This window comes from Microchirus variegatus (assembly GCF_963457635.1).
Source record: "Microchirus variegatus genome assembly, chromosome: 4".
In the NCBI taxonomy this organism is placed as follows: Eukaryota; Metazoa; Chordata; class Actinopteri; order Pleuronectiformes; family Soleidae; genus Microchirus; species Microchirus variegatus.
The window spans coordinates 10,322,731-10,342,820 of record NC_139805.1 but is presented as its reverse complement, the minus strand read 5'-3'; the positions used below and the strand labels follow the sequence as shown (position 1 = coordinate 10,342,820).

The window sequence follows — 20,090 nt, the reverse complement described above, 5'->3', positions numbered from 1 at the left end:
ACGTTGACACCAGAAACACCAGCCAAGGATTTACCTGGGGTTAGCCGAGAGATCGATAATGAAGACCTCGGCAGACTACACACACAACACTGGCCGGGAGTTAATGGCTGCTATGACACAAAGGGCAACTGGTACGATTGGTCACAGTGCATCTCTTTAGACCTGCATGGAGATGAGAGCAGGTTGAACATACTGCCATACGTCTGTCTGGAATAAAACCAGGTTTCTGAATGTTTGATAAGTGATCCAGCAACTACATTCCAGACTTTTTCTGCTGATACCCTAACCTTACTTTTACAGAAAAACTAAACAAAAAAACTCCCTAAGATTAAACATTTTCATAATGTGAACTTCTCTCATATTGTACTTGCCTTCTCCCTTTACTGTGTATTTAATATGTACAATATTACTTGAAATGGCAAAGCAGGTTATGCTTCAATTTTGCATTTTTTGTATTGTTAGACGAACTGAAATATAAACTGACATGCTGGATGCAACAGTTAAAGGCATTTTATTAGATATGTTTGCCTTATGAAACTGTTGTTTTCCCCGAAGACAGAGCCATAGTGAACGTACAGAAATTAGACATGTGTGTTCAGTCAAATGCAGAGAGAGAATGTCTTGCTACTTAGTCCTTTAATGGACACAATTTTGATATGTGTTAATAATAAATACATAAAAAAGGGAACTGTTCCTGGTTGCTGTCTCTCAAAGTGCTTAGAAGAAATCCTGCAGATTAGTGGTCTGTGTAAATCAAAGTAACAAATATTGATTAATTACTACCAGGATACCCATCACACTTGAAAACATTACCACGGTTTTGATCATCTTGTTTTTTGTCATAGAATGTATCCTCTGATGCTAAAATTAGGGTGGATTTGATCATTTGGTTCTAATATGAAGGGAGAAATCCACCTCTCAAAGAAGCAACAGAAGACTAGAACCAGACGCACAGCTTGTGAACAGGCAAGGCAACTCATACTTTTTTCGTTTGCGTCAGATTATTCATAACATAATGGTGATGAACACTGGTTGGAAGGGCCCCCTGGGAATTTTTGCTTAGGGCCCCTACAGACTCTAGAATCGCCTCTGACTAGAACATTATATACAAGGAATACTGAACAGTTGAAAGAAAGCAGATATTAAAGTGATAAACAAGTATATGAAAAGAATAGACACATGCTGTGGCACCTTGCCCTTTGCCTTCTGATCGGATTAGTGTCCTTTTTGAAAGACTTGTTATTCTTTTATTTTTCTAGTTTTAAATTTTTCATTGAAATAAATATTTACAGAAGTACAAGATGTGCCACTCTTAATAGTGCCATTTTTTCAGAGTCAGAATCAGAACGGGTATTTATTGCCAAGTACTCTATATATACAAGGAATATGACAAGGTGTTTTGGTGCATTTAAATAGTTTAGTTAGTTTATTCATTTATTTATATGTATGTTTAACCTTTATTTAACCTGATAAGAGACCCATTGAGCTCAGGTCTCGTTTAGTAGCACACGTCTAAATAAATATCACAGATAAAGGAAAGGGTTACACACAATACATCAAAGTAAAATAGTTGTTTAAGTGCAAACAAGTTGACAGTAAAGAGCAGGTTCTTGTGAGCGCAGTAACAGTTGAACGTTGGGGACGAGTGGCGACAGATGAACACAGGGACTGATCAATCTTGTCATTTTAAGTCTGTCTTTTATTTTGAAGGCAGAGACCGGAAACAGGGTCTCATTGGCTGCGGTAGTGTGAGGGGAACTTGAGCAGGGCAGCCGTCCCTCCCCCGGTGCCGCCACACGCACACCTCCGGTGACTCGTCACTCCTCCAACTGGAAGATGGCTGCGGTGGAGGGGATCCCGGTCAGGGAAGGGATCCGGATCGTTTCGTTGTGTGTGTGCTGGTACACCGTCAGCTCGGGGGGGAACATTGTCAACAAGATCATCCTGAACGGGTTCCCGTACCCGGTCACCGTCTCTCTGTTCCACATCATCTCTATCGTCGTCTTCCTTCCGCCGCTCCTGCGAGCATGGGGAGTCCCCAAAACAGAACTGCCGAGCAGTTACTACCGCTGGTACATCCTGCCTCTAGCCTTCGGGAAATACTTCGCATCAGTGTCGGCTCATTTCAGCATATGGAAGGTTCCGGTCTCATATGCGCACACGGGTGAGTACAGTGGCTTTTTTGACAGTGACGGGGTGAGCGTGTCGACTGTGGTGACCTGTCGTCAGCTGGCGTTAGCTTATTAGCCTTGTGGCTAACTCGGAACAATTCGGTGAAACCGACAGTGAAGTCGTTTGTGGCCTCGGTGCTGTGATGGCGTAATGATGTGAAACATTAATGCACTCACCGCTGAGCTTCGAAACACACATTCACCGTTTCTAATGCTCCGTTAGATGAACTACCGGGGTTGCTGAAAGCTAGCTAACGTAGTTAATGAATGCAGTTGTGACGTGAGGGGGAAGGACCATTATTAGTGAACCTGCTGTGTGTTGTTACTCAGTAAAACACAGTCGCAGGAGCTCGGAGGAGCGTGCATAAGCTAGCAGGAGGTTTGATATTCGTTTTCGAATGACATTTTCTCAATCAACAAATAGACATTTTCCCATTCTGATTGCTGTAGTAGTTGCCAATGGTAGGCAGCTACTCACTACAGGTGAAGTTTTGTTGATATCTGCCATTATGTTGACACGGTATGAAATGAAATATTTAAAATATTCACCAAAAAACGTCACCTGTTGTAAGTAGCTGTCTTCTACAGCGATCAGAATGGGAAAATGTCTATTTGTTGATTTGTTGCTTCTTTAATTATAAATAGAATTATCGTATAATTAAAAACACAAACTTGCATGTTAATGGACAGCACCTGAACAGGTCATTTTAACAAACATTCCATATCCCACTTACAGTATCTGTTTTGTTTAGTACCATGTTCATACCAATCAGTACCAACTGCACACTAAGAAATTAAAGTATGAGACTGTACATGTAAAGGTACAAATGCTTTGTCGCTTCAGTTGTACCCTATCATGGTACAAGCACTGTACCTTTTTAAAATTGTACCTCTAAAGAAACGTTTCTGCACCTCAGTACACACTTTGATTTCTTTGGCCCCATTTACACTTGGCATTAAAATGTGTTTTCTGTCACTGAATTAGAATCAGACTGACCACTTGTAGTAAATACAATGTGGTTGGAGACGCATTGTGACCATATTGAACAGAAGTGTAAATAACGTCAACAATGTGGTAGTATTGTAGCTTTCCACTGTGTTCCTATTAATGATAAACTACACATTGACCCCACACAACTAAAATATTGATATTTTAATATGACAATTGAACCTAGAACTTAAATGTCTGAGATGTCCAAATACGTGATGCCTACATGAACAATCCTTCAAAATATCCCACAATATATTTTTTTGACTTCTTGTGTACATGAGTGTACATGACATTCCGATTCAGTTATGAAACCTACATCTCCAGGAAATGTCTGGTTTAGCTATTCAAAAATATTACTGTAAGTATTACAGTAAGTCTAGTCTAGTCTAGAAATGTGATTTTGTTAATTGGGTCACGAAAAAAGTGTATCCCTGTGTGAAAATTGTAGGAAACTCTGTTTTCCAATTTGTCTTGTATTAACTTAAATCTCAGGTAAGACACATGTGAGCTCCTTGTGTAACTGATTTCTCCTAATAAGAAAAAGGTGAACTGTTGTTATCTTGCCTGCTGTGTAATTCAATAACACAATCTCCAACCTAGCTGCACATCTTACAAGATTCACTCAGTTTTGAAGCGTCATCCTGCTATAAGGAGTATAAGAATCAGACTGTTTGATTGTCTAGTGCTCTTTCTTTAGCAGATATTTTGACAGGTTACAGTAGGGAAAGTACAGATGAAGATAATCATTTAGCTGCCTCAGTATTGGGGTTTATTCTGGCTCACTGTCCCACTTTACTGACTTAGTCGAACAGAATGGAACCATCGTTCATGGTATCACATGGCATCTGTGATTTTCCTCTAAAACATGTAGAAATGTCTGCTTTAGTGCATATATTGAGTTACAGAATAAGGAATGCACTCATTTACTTCACAACAACAAAATCAAATCAGATCAAAATCATCTGTATTGGTTAAATATGTTTTTGCACACCATACAATAAAGTTGACTGACATCTGTTGAAAAAGGGGAATATTATTGTTATTGTACTGGAACAAGATCAACACGGACTAATGTACAATAGGTGAAAATACACAGTACACAGTAAAGGCTAAAGAGCTTAAACGTGACTAATAGATACATGCAAGTGAAAGGAAAAAAGGGATGAGTGTGAGAATAATGAAATTAACACTAAATAGGCAATGTAATAACATTGTATACATCCACTAAGTCATTATTTACACTGGTATACTGCTGAAAATATAATAGTAATCTTATAATATAGTATACAAATATATTATATTTACATTACAGTGCTAAAATGTACTGTAAGTTACAGTCCTGAACATGCAGAATGAATATGACACCTTTCAGTACAAATTAGAAATAGTATCATCTTCTTAGCGTACTACATCTCTCTTAAACATGACGGTAAGCTAAAACCTCTCCATATAGAACCAGAATACTTAAGTACATAACAAGTAACTGAATATAGTACATTGTCAGTTTTTGTTAAAGCTTTTTAATACATAGGTTTATTTACAATAACATTATGTCCTAACTGAAGTCATGTCAATAAACTTAAAAATAAGTCATCATTAAATATGACTTAATCTGTTATTGTTTTTTTTTCTAAGGCATTAAGTCTCATGTGTCAGCTGACTTTATCCCTCTCTAGGATGAATTGACGGTTTATTGTCAGACACACCAGAGTAAACAAGCTGTAATAGCACGTCACTCTGTGAAGGTACTTTTACAGCCCAGCAATTGTATATGAAGACAAATTTAGTGACTGACAGAGGCATGGGCCTCAATCTAACATATCAGCATTTTGTAATCCTAACCTCAGTCTTTTCAGCTCGACTGAAACATGAAAACTGACACGCTGTTTTGTATCTGTTTCTGTCACAGTCAAAGCTACAATGCCTATATGGGTTGTCCTGCTGTCAAGAATTATCATGAAAGAGAAGCAAACCGTAAAGGTGAGTAGGTTCTACACAGCCCACATGACACAAGGGCCTGCTCTGTTGCAAGTGTTCGAGACTCTGTGGTGATGATGTGGCACAGCACTGAGTCAGTACTGCTGCTCACGTTACAGTCATCTGCAGGGGATTCTGTCCCTCATGCAGGAAGGATGGCATAAACCAGCCTCTTTCACCTGGTTAACCATCCAAATTCTCCCACTTGTTATTAGGAGTCAACTGGTTTTCTGTTTATTTGCACTTCTCATACATAATGTAATGTCATGCAGTGTGCAAGTGACTGAAAGGGTTATATGAGAACTACAATTGCGGAAACACAATGTAATGACTTTGATATCAGCCCATGGGCATTAGGAAAAATATCACTAGAGGAATTTATGTTAGATTAACTGGTGAATCACGCCAAGTCCCTGTCATGAAATACATTGAGTAAATGTACTTCTGTAAGATTATAATAGAATTACATCAGGCAGAATGCTGAAATATAAGTAACACCTATATTGTGTCAACAGTAATTGATCTTTAATACCATGATAACATGTCATCTGAGGTTGCACTCGGCAGTAGAGGCGGATGTAATAAAATGAATGCCTTATTATGTATTTTTCCTCTAGTACTCGACTCTTTCAGGACAACGGAAATAGGACAGAAAATGAGACCTCTGTCAAATTAACCGAGGCTTCTGTTAAAGTTCATGGTTGCAGAACACTTCGATGTCTTTCCTTTATATGCAGCACAAACATTCAGTGCAACTCTTAGGTCAACCGATTATATTGTGGTCACAAAACGCATTTGTAGAGTTTGTAGACATTTTAAAATTACATTTTATGTACACAAAATAAAATGTCCATGACAATGCGATATAATGTTCTGCAACATGAACATTTTAAGTGGACAGCTGTTGAGGTCACACGTTGAGATGACCTTACAAATGTTGACTTTGACTTATTTTAGAATGTACTCTGCACTTAGTGAGTATATTTGTCATTATGGATTAGACCTGTAACCATCAGTCGACTGAGTGTCTTTTCTTCTTGCTGACTCTGCCCTCTCTGTCTCTGTCTCTGTGCGGTCCTTGTTGCAGGTGTACGTGTCACTCATCCCCATCATTGGTGGAGTGCTGCTGGCCACAGCGACTGAGCTGTCCTTCGATGTTTCAGGATTAATCAGTGCTCTGGCTGCCACACTCTGCTTCTCTCTGCAGAACATCTTCTCCAAAAAGGTACTTTTTTAAATCCTCATGCTGGTAACAGTTAGCAGAGTGTTGGGAGGATGCTGGTTAAAATTGGTCTGGGTTGATAAAGAGAAAAAACAAAATCAGCTTTCAGTTGAAAGCGTTAGTTAACGCGCTAACGGGAACCCACTTTAACGGCGTACATTTTTTTATCGAGCGATTAACGCTATTTTTGGCTGAGCAAACTTTGTAGTTTTTTTCACATGCTGTTGCCTCAACTAGTAACGTTAGAACTACAACACTACACCAGATCTAGATAGACCGGAAACAAAACATCAGACACGCTGCGCGACCCAACCAAAGAGCGCTGTGCGCTTCTCCGCTAGCTCCTTCAGCTCGGATTAGCTCGTTACGGCAACAACACATTAAACCACAGGACTTCGTCTGCGTTAAACAACGGCTCTTTATTCACAGAACTGTGGGGTGATTCACAGCCTCTGTTATTATTGTGCAGCTCTCACAATAAAGGAATAACTCAAAAATATGCAGAGTGACTCACCTGCAGCTCGCTAATGTAAACACACGGAACACATTACTTCCTGCTTCGCTGACATCACATGACGCAAACTTCTCGTACCTCCAACAGCACACACACATGCATAGCTCCTCTCACACACACACACTGTCTGCCAGTGTGTGTCTGCCAGAGTGGTTCAGTTTGTGGAATAAGATGTGTAATAATAATTCATCTAAAATTATATTTTGTCTTGAACAAATATTATATTATGCATTTTGCTTCTTGAAATTGCAGTAAGCTGTATTGCAATTTAGATAAATTTCGATTAATTGTTCAGCCCTACACTACAGTATATGCCAAAATATGCAAATAACATTTACACAAAGCAAGCCAATCCACTTTTCTATGTTGATACGAGTATTAAAATGAGGAAAAATAATGGTACAAAAGAAATCAAGGGACATTTAGAATAGATAAAAATGTTATCATAGTTAACTAGCGATTAAATGCGATAAATAATGCGATTAAATATTTTAATCGTTTGATAGCACTACTTTTTTTAAATCCGGTTCTAGTGCAAATTTGAGTTTGTGTGTTATCCCTGTGTGTGTATGTTTTTTCTCCGGGTTCTCTGGTTTCCTCCCACAGTCCAAAAACATGCAGATTTGGCAAATTGGACACTCTAAATTGAGCATAGGTGTGAGTGTGAGAGTGGACAGTCTATTTCACCCTATGTCAGTTGAGATTGGCACCAGCAATCCCTGTGATCGTCATGTGCAGGATAAAGCAGTAGAAGATGGATGGTTGGACTTTCTAATTCACATGTATGTTGTTTTATTTGTCTCTAAAGGTGCTGCACGACACACGGATCCACCACCTAAGGCTCCTAAAAATCCTGGGCTTTAATGCAGTGATGTTCATGGTGCCCACTTGGGTTCTTGTAGATCTCTCTGTGTTTCTTGTCAATGGAGACCTGGTGAGCTGAAAATACAGACGTCACTGTCTAACATCTCATGTTGATTGTGAATCGTGTGTTTCTTGATGAGACATTCGCAGGCTCACATTTGTCTTTCACGTCAATAACATGAGTGAACCTATCATTGTGTTATTTGACTGTATATAGACATCTTAGAAACATTAATACTTGATTTAATAATTAATAATTAATAATCATAAGGGACTTCAGCAGGATTTGACTTGAAGCATAGATTATGAATGACCTGATAAACACATTAACCTCCCTGTGTTTTTTTGTTTTGCCCCCAGTCTGAGATCTCTGGGTGGTCAGGTACTTTTGTTCTCCTGCTCATCAGCGGCTTCTGCAACTTCGCCCAGAACGTCATCGCCTTCAGCGTGCTCAACCTCGTCAGCCCGCTCAGCTACGCTGTCGCCAACGCCACCAAGAGAATCATGGTCATCAGCATCTCGCTCCTGATGCTGCGCAATCCAGTCACCCTCACCAATGTCATGGGTATGATGACAGCAATAGTTGGGGTTTTTCTTTACAACAAGGTGAGTTTCCCTGGGTTCTCACAGGTACTTCTAAGGATCGTTATTACGAGGGGAAACATAAACAAAATGTTTATCTTGTATTTTGGATAGCAAAGGGTTAAATGATCTGCTTATAACTATTCCAGTCTGCTAGCTGGTGGTGCTTTGAATACAGCTGCCAACTGAACCTGTGTGTAAGATAACCGGGGGGTGCTAAGATTAAGGTTGTTATTCTGAGGCAACATTATGGGGCTTTCTTAACTTTCTCTGCTAAAAATGAAGGAGAATGCTTTCGAATTCAAGTTATTTTTCTTGGTTTAGACCCCCAGGTACTTTCTCACCCCTTTCCCAGCAGTCAGTCATGCATAAAAACACAACAAACGAATAAATAAAACCATATATTCAATTATTTGACACCTCATTCTTTGGAAAAAAATACATTTCCTGCAGAATCCTCAAAGGTTCAGTGTGCCAAATTTAGGTGTAATTATTTTAATTTGGCAGAAGTTGAAGATAAACTAATTATATTCATTTCATAGGTGTTTTATCACCTGACTGTATGAGCTGCTGTTTTTTATTACCCCAGACTGAGCCTTTCATATTTACTTCAGGACCTGGATCAGAGGCTCCATGTTGAACCAGGAGCTTTTTGCAGTGGCCCTCAAACTAAACATCTTCAATCAATCACAGATATTGTGCAACAAACTAAGGCTACATAACTGTGATAGGCGTGTGTGTGATTGACTTCACTTTCATTCCAAAATATCCTCCCATGTCACTAACACTCTGTCCAACTTGCAGCCACTTGCCATTGACTTGGAAGTAAATAATTGTGTTGTTATTGTTATGTATCCCTTTGGTGAAAGCTACTTGGGTGACAGCCACAGCAAAGTGGCATAGGAAACATTTTTAAAAATCGTATTCTCCTCTGCTTACAGGCCAAGTACGATGCAAACAAGCAGAAGAAGCTACTGCCGAGCGCCAAGCAGGACCTGGTGTCCTTCGACAACCCAGCACTGGAGAAGATCCAGGGCAACGGGTCAGTGCCTTTTCCCCATGGGTTAGAGCAGCAGCACAGTCGGAACAACGTGCTGACTGACCACTTTCAGTACAGCCGGCAGGCCTACACGTCAAACTACAGCAGCAACCACCAGTACGTGGTGTGAAAGGAGGAGTCTGTCGTCACGCTGAGTTGCCGTCATCGACATTACTGTGTGTGTGTGTGTAGCAGCCCTCCCTTCACCCTGCTTCACACTCGAGACTGAAGGCAAGTGCTGTTTGTTCTGACGGGAAGAAACTTCATTTATTTAAACTGTCCATTTATTACTTGGGTACTGACTGTGGGGGACAGTTTATCATTTTTATCAGGCGCCTTTAGCAGGAATGGTAATTCAATGTTTGGAAATGTCTACAAAGTTTTGTTTCACAACCCAACCCAGTCAGTGTTTTGGATTTTATTTTCATTTGCAGGGATGTGAGCTGTAATTATACTTTTTAGGTTATGACACCCAAACAAGAGTGTGATGCCAGCATTTCATGCTTCATACTGTCATTTTTCTTCATGAGGCATTTGTCTGGATCTGAGGGCAAAACACATTTTAAAAGGCAGATGGGATTTGAATGAGGACTGTGAAAGATTTCAGGCAACAGTCACTTTTTGTAGATTTTCTTTTTATATTTGATCAGGCTGAGTGAGCTCAGTGCCAACTATTAAATGAGTTGCTAAAAAATTTTTTTTTCCACATTCATTCATAATTTTCAGAGGACAAAATCCCACTGTCTGTGATTTTCTGGCTCCGTTTGGACTTGGTATTAACATCAGTCGTGAGACATCCAATCACAAGTGGACAGAGTTAAGTTCACACCTGGCGTCTTGGATGCATCTCCTGCTTTGTGACCACATGAGATTGGATCTGTCTTTAGCCACGCTGTGCTCAAATACAAACTGACGAGTCTCTGTAACTCACCACAAAATGTGTTGTTTTTTTTTACTGTACAACTAAGTTCGCTGTCGATGTTTGTTTCTGTGAGGGGACAAAAAAAGTAAGGATGAGCCGAGTGAGTGTGCTGCTGTAACATGAGATTACATTTTAATAGTGCTGTGCAAAAGGTTAATGCTCCTTAATGCATGACACGTTTCCATGACGACTAACCGGAAATAGATACGTATGACATGTCATGTTTACGCGCCACAACACCGGAGTCCAGGCACTGTTTACCTGTTAGCTGCATTAGCTCCTTTTAGTGCCGTTAGCGCTCCTACAGTCGAACTGGAGTGGTGTGTTCATTAAAGGAAAAGAGCAGCGCTACAAATAACCTGTACCTGTGAACTGGGTATGTGCGCCTCTGTTTTTAAAGTTTAGCGTTACTTGACAGTTAATTTTAACAATCCGCGCGTCTTTTTTCAGTCACCATGGAACGTGTTGTGCGTTACCGTTGACGCCGTTAAACGCCGTTGAAGCATTAACGTTTGACAGCACTACATTTTAACCTTTAGAGAAATAGCATGATCAGAAAAAAAAAATACAGTGGAACTACAGTAAGGACATCAGTGGAGGAGTAGTTCTATAAAGCTTCCTGAGGACAGATTGCTCTGCTCAGGACTGCAGTCATCCTCTCAATGTGGTTTTTGTGACCGACCTGAGGATCCATTCAGGACAGATTCATTCAGACTTCATTCAGACTGCTGCCTGTGTGTGATCGGATCACTCAGGGCGGATGTTTAATACCAGGTCTGAACGGGGGGCCGCCTCTGATTTTTTATTTTTTATTTTGTAACATCACAAGTTCACATTTTAAATCTCTAAATGCTTTGGTGTATGATTAACACGCCCTGAAAATCTCAGGACATTCCCATCAGCCTGCTCTCTACTTTGTTTGGTGCCGACAGGCAAAGTGATACAGGATCTGGTGCAAGGAACGTGGGTGCTCGGAAACAAAAAAAAAAGTGCCTGATGAAGAAAAACACTCGCTCTAAACCTGTCACTCTGTAAAATCTGTAAAAAAAAAAAAAATGCAGTCAGACTAGTTTTTAACTGCCACTGTTGAAAACGTGCCTTTCTGAAATTGTTTCACAAAGCCGCACATTCACACACACTGTTCATGATAGTAACAAGCATTTGCTGTTGTGGAGCATAAATGGTGAAAAAACAGTATGATGCTTCATCATTCTGTATGTTTCCGCTGTTTCATGTGACCGTCATCATGCATGCATGATGTTTTCATCTTTCTTTGAGTCTAACTATGTAAAATATCATAGGGATGTTAAAATGAATTATTTCACTCATGGTTTGTAGTGAAAGAGTCTATTTTAATGCAATGCATAGTTGTTGTTTTTTTTTTTTAAATAAATAAAACAAAATTGATTAGTCGTATTGATCTGTGAAGCTTCTCAGAATGAGTAGGATCGTTCTCTCCTGTCAGGTGATTTTTTTCAGCCTGAACCAAAGCTGCTCTATCATGTTTATTTTTTTTGTGTTTTTTCAACAGAGGCCATTGTCAACTTTGCACAACATGAAACATCTAAGTGTGTTGTTCTTCGTATGGTTTGCTGTCAGATGCTGACTTTAAATAAGACCTGCATGAAATCAAAGTTTTGGTTTGTGCAATTTGAGACTCAGCTGTAATTTCAAGTCCACCTGAAGCTTGATTATCATTATTGATTTATACTGATGATCATTAATACCTTTTTTTTACTCTTTGAATTATTTATTTCAGGAAATGTCTCTTGCTTGTTTCTCTCTTGGCACGAATGCTTCTATTCTCTCTAATGGACTCTTAAGCATCTCACTGCAGCAATATAAAGGTTTGTTTTTTTATAATCTTTTTTGGTAATTTAACTATCTTTGCATTTAAATCAATACAGTTTTAATATTTCAGCGGGGTTAACATGCCATTTGTCGACTGTAATCTTGTTTTTTTCAGCTTTACTTCCAAGTCCATGGTTCGTTCATGTTCTATCTTTTGTTTTTAAACACATGAATGATGTGACGTTGTGAGTTTTAACAGCCTAACATAATAACTTCTCAAATGTCCATTTTGTAGGGACTGCTGGTACAGTTATGTACTTGTTGACAGTTGAGCACTTTTGAGGCTGTGGAGTTGCATTAAATTAGAAAGTATACTGGAAATATGATGCAGTGTCACAATGAGCTGGGATGGGCATACGTGTTCTAATTATCAGATTGAACATGGGCCAGTAATTGGGATTTTTTTTTTTTTTTTTTATAAATATAGAGATGCATATTGTAATAACTAGAACTGTCCTTTATTTGCATATCAAACCAGTTAATATGTCGTGCACATGAGAAGCAGCTGTGTAGCCCGGAGTGAATTCACATAATGCAGAGTTGATTCATAATTCAATAAGTAAATGAATGAATCTGCATTCTGAGTCTGCTTGAGAATCTGTGATGTGATTCAAATAGCAGGACTTTGGACATCCAGTCAAACTGAAACTGTGCTTTCATGGTGTAGGAATGTAATACTCGTGTGCAAACTGCACCTCAGAGTTTGCACTCATTTACCAAAATGTTGTAGTCAAGTCTTGACTTTTGGATGTAAAAGCAACTTAAGTGCTCATCTATAAACCTTTTAGTGATTTGGGGAAAATGGGAATATTAGTAGAAATTGGTACACTGAAAACTTTAGCGGTTAATCACACTGTCGCAGCTCATGTTTTAATCTCCTGGAGTTTTGTTTTCTTGTTGTCTTTTTCTCATGTTGCCAAAGACATGAGTGAGTTTTTGGAGGCCTCCTTTACAAGATGCCACATTTATAAATGCCAACGCGTTTGACACTTTATGAATTTCCCTCTGAGTTTGTTCTTCAGCATGTTGCTGGTCGTGCGTTTCTGTACCGTGAACTAAACTGAGTTGGGATGATGGCTCTTATCTGTAAGGATGCAAAACTCTAATGAGTGAAGAAAGAGAGTACAACTTTGTAAAACCTGTACAACTGTTTGGTTTTGTGTGTGTCTGTCTTTTAATGGGTCTTGAGACATAATTTTTACTTCACCACTGTTTATAGACTTATTTATGGTGTCAAGGTTTAAAAATGTACAGAAGTGCAGCTTGGCACACTCTTCATGTCCACTTATATTTTAGTAAATGCTATTTTTAAATGTAAGGGGGAGGGAATAAAAGCATCATGGATTACTGAAATGTGTCTTTTATATCATGCCTGTATAAGTGAATATGTCTTGTCTTCAAAATTAAATGCAACTAAAAGCCAGAAGGAAATTTTATTGAAATAATCAGTGCTATAATATTTTTATTGGGCTTTTGATTTTACTGCTATTACCATAATTAATAGTATGTTTTCATTGAATCAGTCCTGTGGTTCAGTATGAACGTGTACATCTGACAGTGGTGTATGAACTAAGTCCAGCAGAATTCTGGACAGAGCCCTTTAAAGAATGGACTAACATACATCACTATAAGATGATGAAATACTGATTTGTGTGTATGGATTTACAGTTGTCAATGATCCCTATCAGCTTGTATTAAACTCTTTCTGCCCCCTAGTGGTCAAAACAATACACATGCATTTCCCATTGGTTTTATTTTATTTGGCACAATTATAAAACATGAATGACCATGATCATAAACCTACATCATTTTCAGATTCAAGTATGTTGTTGAAGACCCTGACGTCACATTAGTGACATGAGATTAATTAATAATAGAAGTTAATGAGATAAGAAGTGACATTATGCTCTTATAGGACAATCAAACACCAGTGAGGGTTTTTGTGAAAGTAGAAAGACTGTCTTTGATGTGATGCGGATGTTGATATTGTGATGGAGAATTAAAAATGTGCTCTTTAAAGATTTATATGTTCCTGGTGACACTTAAATCTTGTTTATCTTCTAATAATCTCCAATGTTTTCTGTAAAGAAACATCTACTATACCTGACTCAGTGTAAGGTAGAGTCAGTAAGTAAGAGAGGTTTAAGGCAGCAGATAAGAATCTTTAATAAAGGAAAAAAAAGGAAGAGCAGCTTAAGAATTCAGCCAGTTTTTTTATTATTATTATTATTCAACTCAAACCAGAGTTTGAAATGTCCCAGACCTTAATGCACAAATCTCTCTCCTGAGGATTTTCCCAGCGCCACACCTTACAGAAATACCAGAACACATGGTTTAAAACAGTGGACCTCCCAAACAGATGCTGCGCCACAATTTCACTTTTCACTTTTGGATGGTGGGTGTGCCACAATTACACGAGTTAATACTGACTGCTGTGGATGGCGATTAGCATGCCTGGTTTATGATATCAGGTTTATTTCAATTTCAACATTTCAATGCCGAGAAAATCGTATTACATTCAAGTGTCATTTGTATGGTTTCACAGGTCACTTAAAAACCCACAAGGCCTCAGAAATAAACTGAGCTCTTGATCATCGTGCAGGAGCTACAGGACAGGACAACAACAAGGTGAGCAGCAATCAAGGTTACAAATAATCAGTCTTCAGAATGAGCCTCTGTTTCTATTTAATTGTCCTAATATTATGTTAATTTAAAATTAAACACTGTCAATCATTATTAATTAGTGGGTGTTTTTTTCCCCTCTGCATACTCATTAACCTTGTTTTCTCTTCTCAGGAAGTATCTAGGCGGAGTTTGACCAGTATGTTTATATCCTCCAGCCAATCACAGCGAGGGGGCGGGACACTCTGGCTACAGCTGCACAGGTATCAGAAAGTGCAGTAATGGACATAGTGGACATGACAACCCCAAAGATATGATTGCCTGTTTAGTGAAGCTAAATGATGCTAAGTGGAAAAAAAGGGACAAGCACTGAGGGAGAGAATGGGATGAAGGTGTCCTCTTATCTGTTACACAGGTAAGTGCTAGCAGTTAGCCTATGTAGCTTGAAGCTAAAGTATTGGCATTTCTACAACAAATGTTAACGGTCCTACTAAAGTATTTATTTTCTGTGTATGTAGTTTACGTAGACCTACAGAAAACTATTACTACTAACTGTAGGTTCTGACAAAGTAACCCTGAGTAGGTGCTGAGTTTGAGCTTTTGAACATACTGTCCCACCGCTACTGGCTAACGCTAGCTACCACTGCTTGGTCTGTTTACATGGACAGAGTCAGTGTGGCCCCGGCGTGACTAAAGCTGGGGACACAAGACACAACTTTCAGAGTCGTCACTGTTTTTGAAAAGACTTGGAGTTCACACTAACTGACTGGTTTCAGCAGATTTATTTTATGACGATTAAAAGACTAGGGAGAACATATTTAACGACTGCACCTGATGAGGGATTGCAGCGCATCACACTCTCGTCAGAGTGACCATGTCTACGAGAGCAACAGTTTAAAGCAGGGGTATCAAACGCCCGGCCAACGTGCCACATGCGCGCCTCCAATCCATTTCATGTGGCCCACCACTTGCTGACACTTTTATTTTGAAATTCTGTGAAGTATATATCATTTTAAGATCATATCGCCCATCACTACTCCATAGTTGCTTTTTCCCCAACATATCTTTCACTTAATTGGACCCCTACTAGATGCTCGTTGGCCCCCATGTTCGTTTAAGTTGGAGCCCCCTGGTTTAAAGGGTAAACAAACAAAATCGCCATTGTTGTTTCGATATTCCTGCTACTTCCTCTTGTCTTTCTTTTTCTTCTAACACCATTTCCTGTGTCCCACCTCCACCTTTTCCATGTGTTTGCAGTTGGGTCAGTAATCAGTACAGTATTACCCAGTTGTGTCCAAAAATACAAACAGGTCGGGTCTGTTACCCTCACATAAACAGATTTATATCCCCAACTAGTGCTGACTGGTGCAGACTCTGTCCAACTGTTGATCTTGTAGTATGTCCCCAGCTTAAAGTGATTAGAGACTCAGAGACTCTGCTGCTGGGAGTGATCAGGGTCGAAAAGGGCCAACTGCTGTGTTGACACCAGGCCACAGGTCCTGCATACGAGATCCTGCAGCAGCTCTGTCCAGCTCTGTCCTCTCTGTGTTTCCATCTCACCACAGGCTCGGAGTCTGCATGGCTGCAACGCGCGGCAAACGTTCGCTCATGTCAAACGCGCCGTCAGTCTGCCGTGTGTGAAGTCTGCTGGAGGCTTTCTGTGTTGCATGGCGTGAATTTGACAGTGGCAGGAAGCTGAGTGATGATGTTTGTGCTGCACATTAACTGCGTGAACACGTGGCTGTCCCTCATGATGTCAGGATAAAACAGATTCCTCTGTGGTGACGAGGAGGCGCTGCTGCTCCGTCTGGATAAACTGAGCAGCCGCCGGAACAGAGACCTCCTGAGGAGGATGTAGATCCAGGGGTCGAGGATGGGATTAACCGAGGCAATCCTGATCGCTGCCAGGTCAGCTTTGGGGTCAGTTTTCATCTTGAAGCTGTTGGCAAAAACTCGAACCTAAAGGATAATAAAATAAGTCATTATCACAGTGTATCATAGTGTACATAGAAGTTTTGTAGATGGTTTACCGTGGATATATATTAGGGTTGAAACAGTTACTTCATTAATCGATCACTATTTTGAAAGTTGATTGAAGTTAAGTTATCAGATTTCTCAGCTTCTTAAATGTGAATATTATGTTTTTTCTAGGTTTGAGAAACACTGGTCACATTTTCTGACATTTTGTGGACCAAACGTTTACTCGATTAATAGATCATGAAAAGAAAAGTTCAGAAGTTGCAGCTATATGACATAATTATGGTCAATAGCTAAGCTAATATGAACTGAGGGAACAAAAAAAAACATCAAACAGATGATCATAAATCCAGCTGATTTATTTTCAGCTCTACATATTCTCAGAACTTTATTTGAATACTGTCTGTTAAAAAACAAACAAACAAAAAAACACAAGTGTCCCTCAAGTATTTTCAGATAAGAAAAGAAAACAGGCAAAACTATCACACGTAACTATGGATAAACAAAGTTAGAAAATATGTGTAATATGCTGTAAGAGGAATGTGTAATGTTGCCTGCAGATGGTTCCTCCTCATTATCAGGTATCAGAAAGTCTAAGCTTACATTTATTCAACTCAGTGCTTCTCAAATGAGGTTTATCAACACTTTCCAGATGTATCCATGAAAATTGATCGTGTTATGAAGAATTCTCGCTTACTTAAATTACGTTTTAAGTTAACAAGTTAAATCCAACTGCCTCTAAATGTGAAGAGCGTTGCTGCTGTGGCTCAGCGGTAGAGGGAGTCATCTTCCAAGCAGAAAGTTAGGGTTCAATCCCCTGTTCCTATCATTTACAAGTGAATAAGTCTCTGAGCAAAACACTTGGAGGCTGATGGTGATGAACATGACAGATGTGATAAATGTGAAAATGCACCACATATAGTGTAGATGTGCTGTATGAATGAATGTGAATGGGTGAGTGACATTTGAGTGGTCATCAAGACAAATACAAAGCACATTTACCATTTAACTATCATTTATTAGACCAGTTGTTACTGGATCAATAACACTTGAACATAAGTTTTTCTTTTTTTTAGTGAACTTAATCCATGTATGTGTTTCCATAGTTTTTAAAATGTGTTTATCATAACTTTTTGAGTGCATTTTTCTTTTGCTTTTTTTTAACAAAAGCTTCAGACACCTAATGCATTTTAATTTTCTAATCTGAAATAATTATTATTGATTTATTTTTGGAATCTTCTCTGAGAAATATGATAACCCCACTGTGATATTGTCGTTTCTCATATCATCTAAAATTATTGGACATTAAGTTTACATTTTGGACATTATTTAGTTTTCAGAAGTTAAACTCACAGTTAATGTTGTAGTTAAAACGAATACGAAAAGAATGGAAATATCCCCTCACCCATTCAATAAATTGTATTGAATGGGTGAGTAAGCCACAGTGAGTAATACACAGATGAACACACAGAAAACAAAGAGTTGCATTGTTCTTATTCAATTAAATGTTGTATTGTTTTAAATAAATTAGTTGTATAATGCAAGACAAACTGCAATGTGCGCAGATAGGAAATATAGTGAAATAATATTTAAAAACAGTTTAACTTGAAGTTACATTTGAAGTTTTGAAGTCAGACAGCAGGTGAACTGTCTGTACATTTTAAATTAAAGAATGCATGTTCAAATTATTCCAAAGTAAAATGTTATGCCTTTTTTTGTTCATGCGTAAAGTTGCTGCTGCTTCTTTAGAATAGATGGACAACCACAGCAGACAGTCTGGTTAACGGTCCCCCTCACTGACTCACCACTAACGGTGCAGAACAGGCCAGAACCACCACGGAGGTCGTCACCAGCACCGCCATCATCTGCGTCTCTGCGGCCGAGGACAGAGCCTTCCACCGCTGCCGGACACTGGCTCTGGTAACGGGCCGCTGCACGGTTCTCTGCCGCATCAGCAGCAGCGCTCCGCACACCGCCAGGTTCAGCACGATGGTTCCCATGATGAGCAGCAGGCTCACGGCGCCGTACACGATGGAGTACGCGGCGGCCGCCGGGTCTTGCGTTCTCCAGTCGATGAAGCACCATGTGGCGGACGACTGCAGCTCGCTCCTCGCCATGCCCATCATCGGCAGGCAGCAGACGAAAATGTGACTGATGTAAATGAAGAAAAGGAACTTTTGCGCGAAGCGTCTGTCCACACCCCAGCGCTGGTAGGTGTAAGGGCAGCAGATGGCCAGGTAGCGCTCCGCTGCCATGGCGCATATGATGCTGAGTCCCGTTAAACCGAAAAACAGCAGCAAAAAGGAGTGGAACTCGCACGCGTGCTGGTTCCTCAGCACATGCTGGTCCAGGTAGTTGGCTATAGTGAGTGGACTGGCCAGACAGGTGCCGAGCAGGTCCGTGACCGCCAGACCGCACACCAGCGTGTAGAAAGCCGAGGATTTTCTCTCCTGTCGCGACACTGAAAGGACGATTATTGCGATCAAATTCCCGATGGCTCCTCCAGCAAACATGAAAATAGGCAAACTGATGGCTGTCTGCACACTGGTCGTTTCTGACAGCAGAGTCTGAGTTCTGTTCACGGAGACCGGAGATCCGTGCGTAAAGTTGTGGCTCTCCATCGCCACAGCAGTCACCCACATGCTGGCGTTCGTCAGTGACATTTCCTCTGCTCTGCTGTGGATGTGGGAGAGCATTTCCTCTTTAACCTCCTGCAGCATTAGATAAGCCCCCCTGGATATCTTCTCTGGAAGACTCATGCCATTTGCTTTCCAGTAATGATCCACGCGGTCTGTGCGCACAGAGGTGGGATGTCTCTACATGCAGTGAACCACCCAGCAGCAGCAGCAGCAGCAGTTTGACAGGAGGATGGAGCGAAAGCCACAGATAAAGAGTAAAATAGACTTTTTTTCCCCCTTACAACTTCCGCTGTATGTCTCACATGTCATCCAGTTTTGGCGTCAGCTGTGCGTAACGTTTGTGGCAACTTGTCAAGGGGTCAGTTTGACGAAGTACAGATAAAGCAGACACTGGAAGAGGCTTCCTACATGAGTCATAATGTGTGTGAACGCACTCAGTTTGCAGCCAAAGTGGGGTTTTAATGAGGACTTACAACTTTAATGAGGCTTCATACATAGTTCAGTCATTTATGATGACATAATTGTGGTTTATCGGGCTGTTAAAAAACTTGAAATGCTTTATGTCTAATAATGAAGCCATTATATTAATGATCAAATCACAATAAACAAAGAGACTTGTAAAAGTTAAAGGAACTGTGCTTTAATTATGGCATAAACCAGGCTCTTTTTAAAGTTAAATATGCTGATGTTGATCTTGTTCAGTGTTTGTAAATCACTGC

At 39.9% G+C, this 20,090-nt stretch overlaps 2 protein-coding genes across 2 annotated transcripts; one reads left to right on the top strand and one right to left on the bottom strand.

Moving 5' to 3' along the window:
- Positions 1-1,836: 1,836 nt before the first annotated feature.
- slc35e1 (solute carrier family 35 member E1) lies at positions 1,837-9,490 on the top strand (the record flags this gene model as incomplete). The annotated part of the gene is made up of 6 exons (XM_083888587.1): positions 1,837-2,164; positions 5,072-5,142; positions 6,227-6,364; positions 7,684-7,809; positions 8,100-8,345; positions 9,263-9,490. The coding sequence occupies 6 exons, from the start codon at positions 1,837-1,839 to the stop codon at positions 9,488-9,490; spliced, it is 1,137 nt and encodes a 378-aa protein (XP_083744713.1).
- A 6,888-nt stretch (positions 9,491-16,378) lies between these two features.
- LOC310926538 (prostaglandin E2 receptor EP4 subtype-like) lies at positions 16,379-19,395 on the bottom strand (the record flags this gene model as incomplete). The annotated part of the gene is made up of 2 exons (XM_083888689.1): positions 16,379-16,714; positions 18,538-19,395. 2 exons carry the CDS (start codon positions 19,393-19,395, stop codon positions 16,379-16,381), a joined length of 1,194 nt encoding a protein of 397 aa, XP_083744815.1.
- Positions 19,396-20,090: the final 695 nt, after the last annotated feature.